This window comes from Candoia aspera, chromosome 4 (genome assembly GCF_035149785.1).
Source record: "Candoia aspera isolate rCanAsp1 chromosome 4, rCanAsp1.hap2, whole genome shotgun sequence".
Classification (NCBI taxonomy): Eukaryota; Metazoa; Chordata; class Lepidosauria; order Squamata; family Boidae; genus Candoia; species Candoia aspera.
This window is the reverse complement of record NC_086156.1, coordinates 118,325,793-118,333,482: the sequence shown is the minus strand read 5'-3', so window position 1 is coordinate 118,333,482 and position 7,690 is coordinate 118,325,793. Positions and strand designations below refer to the sequence as shown.

The 7,690-nt window shown below is 54.9% G+C and overlaps 2 protein-coding genes across 3 annotated transcripts in view; both read right to left on the bottom strand.

The window, feature by feature from the left end:
- MPDU1 (mannose-P-dolichol utilization defect 1) overlaps nt 1-7,690 on the bottom strand; it is a 64,109-nt gene that overhangs the window by 24,120 nt on the left and 32,299 nt on the right. The window lies entirely within an intron of this gene.
- Nucleotides 3,007-4,851, bottom strand: LOC134496021 (uncharacterized). Its single transcript, XM_063301748.1, has 3 exons — nt 4,413-4,851; nt 4,032-4,312; nt 3,007-3,153 (listed from the first exon to the last, which is right to left on the bottom strand). The coding sequence occupies exons 1-2, from the start codon at nt 4,809-4,811 to the stop codon at nt 4,034-4,036; spliced, it is 678 nt and encodes a 225-aa protein (XP_063157818.1). The 5' UTR covers nt 4,812-4,851; the 3' UTR covers nt 3,007-3,153; nt 4,032-4,033.

Below are 7,690 nucleotides of genomic sequence, written 5' to 3'. Positions count from 1 at the left end.
ATATTGAAGGTGATAATGTTGCTTTTTATTAAAAAACAGTGTATCTTATAAGCCAAAATTAAGGGGGGGAGGGGTGCCGAGGGGTGGGCTGGGGCTGGTTCATGGCTGGTGGAAGATTTGGGTGCTAAATTGCAGGTGCCCCCCTCCGCCAAACAAGGCGGCCGATCTGCTCGAGAAAGGGTGTTCCTACCCGGAATTGCAAACAGTCCAGTTTGAAATCCCAATATCTGGGTGGAATTGGGGAGGTGGGGTGGTAACCAAGTTCTCTTCCACCCTGGTTGCCAAGTGAGAAGCCCCAGGACATGGGGGGGGGGCAAAGGGGTTCAGAAAGCTCAAGGCAGCTGCGACGGTGCAATCAAAGCCCCCCCCCCCGTCTGTCACTGACCAGCCACCCTATCAATGGCGGCGTCGGGGGGGGGGGCAGAGCAGAGGTAAACATGCGGGAGGGGGGTTTTTGAAAAATGCTCCCCCAGGGAAAAATGCTAATTTAATTCTTTTTTAATTATCCTCTTTTTTGTTTAATAAACTGAACTTGTCTTTTTTAAAAAAAAAGATTAGACTTGGTGGATTGCACCGGGAGAGTGAGGCTGAACACTGGAGAATGAGAGATCCTGGGAGCCAATCATGGGGAGCTTCGCAAAATGGCTGCCTCCTTGGGGTGTATCTTAACATGGTGGCTGCTGCCCATTTAGCCAAAGGGCAGCTGATGGCACAGCTGCTGCCACCCTCCTCCCAGCCCCCATCTGGGGCTCAAGACACTCCTGGCCGTGTCGTCTGTCCGCGGCCTTCTTTCTGGGCATCTGGGCACAGTTACCCACCATTTCCAAGGGGCGTCCTTGGCCATCAAGATGATACGAGAAGCTGGTGCTTTGCCGTGTGACGTGCCAGCTTCCCAAGCACCCTTCTCCATTTTTTAATCTTAATCTGAAAAATACTTAGATAGCCAGGCCGGGCAGCAGGGCACAAGTGCCTGGATGGGAAAAGAGGGAGCCAGAGAAGGCTGTTGATGTAGTTGTGCCAATTTCCCTGCACCAACAGGGAGGGCCAGACACTGACACTTTTTTCCTCTGCCATCCCCACCCCATCAGCCTCTAAAATCTACCTACAAACCAAGAAACATGTCTGCCTATGAAACAGGTTCAGAGAATTAAAGCAAGCCAAGCTGAGGTGAAGAGGGATTCCAGCTGGGAGGGATGGGTGTTGTGGTCCAACCTCCAGAGGGCCCAGATTGACCCAGTTGTGACAAATCCCACATTTCAAGAGGGGGACACTGGAATAAAACAAGGAGATACACACTCTTCTTTGGACTCTTGTCTTGCTGGAAATTGGGGTGTGTAAAAACCTAACCAGCCTGTTTAATCCAGCTCAGCCTCTCCCCCCACATCAGGTTTTAACACAGATTTGGCAAATATGGAATAAATCTACAGAAGAAAGCATTGGAGGACAGCGGACTGTCCTTCCTCAGAACCAGGATGGAGGGGCTTCAGACTGTCCATCTGCAATTATTCATTCTGGCCGGAAAAAGAGCCAGGTTCCTGGATGGGCCAGGAAGGGGGAGGAAGGTGTGACACACACACCACACCACACACCACGCTCAGACATGGCTCAGCTGGAACAGAACGTACCAAGGGAAGCTGCTGGGCAGAGCCCCCTTTGAAGGGTCCTGGGCAAGGAAGGGAAACGAGGTCAGATGAAGAGGGAGGGAGGGAGAGGGGGAGAGAGAGGGGGGGGAACCAGAGGTCTGATTTAGAGCCCCTTTACCCCTGCCACTACTTCCTGGGTCAAAGAGCCAGCAGTTCTTGCGATGCCCCCCCTCCAGGCTAATTTCCCCAACCTACCGGCTTCTGGAGATGCTGGTTCTGAGACTCCCAGAATTCCCAGTGGCTGACAAGGGGATCCTGGGAGTTATAGTCCCAAAATATCTGGGAGCTGGGCAGGGGGAAGAGGATGATGGCTGAACCAAAGACTGAACCTGGGGGGTGAGAGGCAGTGTGTGAAAGTCCCCAAAGCAGGAGGAAAGGAGGCCCGAAACACGGTACCGTACAAAGGTGAAACCTCAGCCCAATTTTGTAACTCCTTTTTTTTTTCCTTTAGAAAACTGAGTCTTAACTCTCCTGCTGGGACCTTGAAGATAAACAAACAGCAGGAGATGCTAAACTTGGCAACTTTAAGATGGGTGGACTTCAACTCCCCCGTCTTTGCAGCCCAAGAAACTAGGGCGGGCCCTTTCTGAAACGTTTCTCACTTCCCCATTCCTTCTGCGGGCTCAGCTGCCTCTCCCCAGGTCATTCCCACCTGCATTCTAGAATCTAATCCAGTGTTTCTCAACCAAGGCAACTTGAAGATGGGTGGACTTCAACTCCCAGAATTCCTCAGCCAACCCTGCTGGCTGGGGAATTCTGGGAGTTGAAGTCCACCCATCTTCAAGTTGCCTGGTTGAGAAACACTGATTTAATAAGCAAAGAAACCACAGATGAAAATTCGCAGAGAACAGCGACACCTTGTGGAGCAACCATGTTATAATGTGGACGCATGGCCTGGGCCATGCGGAGATCTGTCTGTCTGGAGGGGACATCCAACATGGGAAAGTCCATCCTGGGCTTCTCTAAAAAGAACACCCCCCAGAGCCCGTAGGTGGGCCAGTTTAATGACACCTGTTTCTCCCACTTTCCCCTTTACTTTTCATCCCCTGGATTGGAATTGCATGCCGGGCTAGCCTTTGACTAGGTATTAACTTGACTGGGCTGACGCATCCCCTTCCACCTTCGTTTGCTTAGCCGTGGCTTGTTGAATCAGCCACAGCTGGCTGGGCTCACCCGCCACACTGAGCCGTACATGATGGGCTGCCAGCTGCCACGGCTGAAGCTGCCAAGCCCGCCAAGCTTTGTGTGACGGTGCAAGCCGCTGAATGTTTCATACGCACAGTTTTAGTTCACCAGATGACCTTTGTGGCTGAAGGAGGGAGTCAGGCAGACAGAACTGTTTTTATTTAGTGTAAAAATGAAGTATTTAGTGTAAAAATGAAGTTCTGTTCCAGCCAGCTACCTAGGAGCACCAGGAACAGGCCAGGCGAAGTCTTTGCAAGCCCAGGGTGGTGCTTTTGTCCCGAGGAAGTTGTTCAGCCCCAAAGGGGCCTCGTCACCGGCATGGGACCTACAAACAGGAAAACTGCAATCAGTAGGAAACTAGTTCCCAGCCCCATGGCTCGTATGAGCCCGAGAATGACGCAGGGCGATGTGTGCACCTCTTACAGTACTCAGCAATCCAGCAATGCCATCCTGTCTAAACTTCTTAAATAAATACATGATAGATGAAGAAATACAATTGTCCTGTGCAACGAGAACAATTTGGAAATGGAAAAAGCTAGGTGGCAATTCTTTCCAATGGGTTGGGACAGTGTGCCTGAATTCCCATCCAGCACAGCTGCATCCGCTTGGGATCTCCCGCTAAGCCTCTAGCCCACCCTGGCGGATCCTGGAGAAGCCAATTGGGTCAGCTCGGGATGGGATCTGGAACCAGGAGGTGAACAAAAATTGGGGAAAAGTTGGCTGCAAACTATCTCCATCTTAAGGTCTATTGGGGTGCCTGCAATAGTTGGCAGAGGGAAGGGAGGATCCATGTACTCCAGTGTCTCTCAGCCATGGCAGGTTGAAGATGTATGGGCTTCAACTCCCAGAATTCCCCATGCTGGCTGGGGAATTCTGGGAGTTGAAGCCCATACATCTTCAACCTGCCACAGTTGAGAAACACTACTTTAGGCTTTCCCCCACATCCAAACTTCTGCTTTCTGTGAACCTGAAGCATGAATGACCCCCCAGGAGAGTTAGGCCAGTGCCCGGAGAGGGGCTGGACTGCTGTCAGACCCCTGGGAGTTGGCTTGAGGGGGATCAGGAGTGGCACCCCACTGCAGGACTTGGTCCAGCTCCTGCGGTGCAGCTCCTCAGCCCCTGCGCCCCACCCCCAAAGGGCTGACTCTGGGGGCAACCGGTGCAAAAAAGGCAGAGAACTGGCCCCCACGCTGCCCAGCTTACTGTCAGCACCCAAGGCCGCTGAAGGTCCCGATCCGGTCCAGCTTGATCCCGAAGCAGCCCAGCGGAGCCGTCTTCTTGGGCCGTCCTCGGAGCCTCCTCTGCGTCTTCGCCCAGTCGTGGAGGACATAGTGCCAGGGGTGCCCAGGGTGGAGGGTTGGGAGCCTGGGGGAAGGCTGCCTGCTTAAGGGTGGGGGTGCAGAGCCAAGGGGGAGCAGGCGAGGGCCCGCTTCATCGCCGGACAGCAGAAGTGCAAGGTCCTGCCTGAGAATTTCCAGCAGCAGCTGTTGGGAAGATGTTTGGGGTGGTGATAACTGATCATCAGCCAAGAGCCCCCCCGCACCCCCCCCCACAAAGCCTTGTGCCAGGTCATGATGCCCTTACCTGGGGAGAGCGGACAGGGGTCTGGGAAGCTGGCAGCAGGAGGCAGAGGAGGAGGAGGAGGAGGAGAAGAGGTGGTCTGGGCTTCATTGCGGGCAGCATGTTCCTTGGGGAAACCAGCAGGTAGACTGCCTTGGTCCAGGAAGGGCTAAGGGGCCGGCTGCTTTGCGTCTGGCCTCCCTGGGCCTCTGGCCGGAGCTTTATAGGGGTGCTCGGCCCCCATCTCCCTTGGCAACAGTGCACCCGGAAGGGCAGGATCTCGGGAGGGGGGTCGGTCCCCCAGCAAAGGCCATGTATCGCCAGGGAATGAGTTACGGGCAAAGGGGGACAAAGAAGCAGGAGGGGGGCTCGGAGAAGAAGCTGAAGAATGAAATAAAAGCCAGCAAACACACAGCCACCCATGGGAACCCAGGAATTAAGCCCTTCTCTACCCACGCGCTTCCTGGCAACCCCCCCAATTGGGTGCCCCCCCGATCCATCGTGCCTCTCCCCAGATCCCCCCCAGCAGGGTCTGGAACCAGGCCTCCCCCCTCACAACCCTTTCCTCCCTCTGCTGCCAAGCAAGCGCTTCCCCCCTTTCCTCAAGCCATCACAGGAGGGGGGGGAATGGCAATGCCAAGGCAACCGAGGGCCAGCCGATTCCCTCCACTCCCCAGGCGGGTCTCCCCAGAGAGGGACAGGAAGCAAGGGGGGCCCTTTCCATTTTGGGCGAGCAGAGTGAAGAGGGGGGCAGATGTGACTAGCCAGGTGGAAAAAAGTCAAGATGGTGGCCATGATCATCAAGTAAAAAGGGGTGGGCCTTCAATCACGTGATCGGGGCCACCATCTTGACTTTTTTGACCTCCTCACAGTCACTTTGGTCCCCCTAAAGAAATTCAGAGCCTCCTCATTTTGTAGTATTGAGAAAGAACCGGGGGCGGTTGGCAAGGTGTGGGCAGCTTACCACAAACAGCCCCATGGATCCCCTTGGGGGGGGGGACGTACCAGAACTCCTGGCAGCCATGTTCTCCTCCATCATTCGACAGCAATTCATTTCCACCCACCTGCAATGTTTTGGAACAAATAATTCCATGAAGGAAAAGCTGAGGGGGGAATGCTGAAAATTAGAAGGCGGGCCCACCGGGATGGATGGGTGGGTGGGTGGGTGGAAGGAAATGGGAAAGAAAGCCAGTTTCCCTGGGGCCTGGAGGCAGGGGGGATGCAGAGAACATGGGGGGGCTGGGGGGCAACTGAGCTCCTTACAATTGCAGATGAGAGACGGGCTTCTCTGCCATGGGCCTCCCAGCGCCCCCATGCCTCGGGGACCTCAACATAACTCCCCCCAGCAGTGGACCTTTGCAGGTTCTCCGCTTGGCAAGGGGGGAGGCAGCAGCCACAGCAGCGAAGGGGGGTTCTCAAGAGAAAGGGGGTCACAGGGCACATTCCTGGCACCGGATGGGGGATCCCTGGGCCAACCAAGCCATTCAGCCTCCCTGGGCTGACGTCATCACAAGCCGAGGCCTTGGTGGGAATTTGGGGGCAAAAGGCCCGTCTCATCCTCCCCCCTCTGCTCAAGAGCCGGGGGTCTGTGGGACCTCGAGCTTCTTCGGCGGGTTGGCCCGAGCAGCGTCAGAAAGGGCAGCAGTGCTTAGAAATGGGGCCCCAGGGAGAGAGGACGCCACACCGCAGCACCAAGTCATGGCAGTCTCAACTCCTGAAAGCAGCAGGGAAATTTAGAAAGAATTGAGCAGATGCAGCTGTCCTTCGAGCGGGAGGAGACTTCTGAAGCCCGTCGAGGCCTGGAAGAGTCTGTTATTCTGGCCAGTCTCAATAAAAGCGGCTTTAGCCCTCTGGTCGAGTTGATTTCCTGGCCTGCTCTGCCGTGTGGGGCTGACAGTCTCCTCTGTAATGGTAGGAGGTTGTGTGCAATTCGGCTGCAGGAAAAAAGCATCGCTTGGAGGGGGCCGGATACAGGGGGCTCCTACGCCAGAGCTTAGCCTATCTCTAGCCCCAAGCTGCCCCACTGGGCATCACCAGCCCCTCACCACTCTTGCACTTCCCCTACCGATCTCCCCATCCAGCGTCCCCGTCACCTCCTCCTGGCCGGTTCACTCCCGGGAGATTAGGGGCTCCTGAGTGGAGCCAGCGGCCAGAGGATCCCATCACTGGCATCGCCAGGAAGGGCTCCGCGTCCCTCAGCCCTGTGGCCTCATCCCGTTCTCCTGACCACTGGCTTTCCCAGCCCCTGCCCTGGAACCCGCCTCTCCTTTTTGCCAACTCGGGGCACATACGGGGTTGTTCTTTCAGGCCAGGTTGAGGGTAACTGCAGCGAGGGATGGGCAGAAGGGTTCTGGGCAGCGCCAGCTGGGCCTTCCCCAAGCCGACACTCCTGGAGGTGTTCAACTCCTATCGCCCCAAACTGCACAGTCCTTGGACGTGCTGGCCATGTGCCGGCACACATCTGTAGGGCATGCAGAGCAGATGTGCCTCAACAACTATTTGTTTCTTTAAAATACATTGACAGTTGCCACCCTGGCCAGTGTATTTGTATTTATTTATTTATTTATTTTACTCTTTCAACAATCGTGCCAGTATTTAAACTGGACTCATATCAGACAGCAGACCACGACGGTCTGCTGGATGCGTGCTGGAATATTAATTCATTTATTTACGGAGAAATTCATTCAAGCACAGCCGAAGGACTGGTCTTGAACCTACAGAATGGCAGGCTGCCTGCTCTTATGGACCCCTTGAAGAAGGTAGCGAAGGCAAAGCTCAAATAATCCTAAGCCCTCCGTGTCCAGAGGGTGCTTGGGGATGTTTCTGACCACACCTTTCATCTGTCAGGAAGAGATACTGTACATCTCTCTATGGCCTCCCTTTACAAAGGCAAGGGATCCCTGACACTGAGAGCAAGTCAGCGTGGACTCCTAGCGACCGCCTGGACAAGTCCCTGCGGTTTTCTTGGCAGCATTTTTGGAAGTCATTAGCCCTGGCCTCCTCCTTCCTCAGTCACCTAGCTAACCTCACGCCTAAGGCAGGACTCGAACTCACAGTCTGCCAGTTTCTAGCCTGGGGCCTTAACCACGACACCAGACTGGCTTTTAAGAGCAAGTAGGAACAGATTTAGATTTCTCCTAAGAACAGAACAATGGCCAGTTTGGTGTTGTGGTTAAGGCACCAGGCTAGAAACTGGCAGACTGTGAGTTCGAGTCCTGCCTCGGCACAAAGCTGGCTGGGTGACCTTGGGCCAGTCACCTTCTCTCAGCCCCAGGAAGGAGGCAATGGCAAACCACTTTCGA

Bases quoted from the DNA above. Each gene is read 5' to 3' on its own strand.
- LOC134496021 (XM_063301748.1), bottom strand. From the start codon at position 4,811: ATGGGTGGCTGTGTGTTTGCTGGCTTTTATTTCATTCTTCAGCTTCTT. The intron at 4,313-4,412 runs GTAAGGGCATCA...TCTTCCCAACAG, and splicing joins CCCCTGTCCGCTCTCCCCAG to CTGCTGCTGGAAATTCTCAG.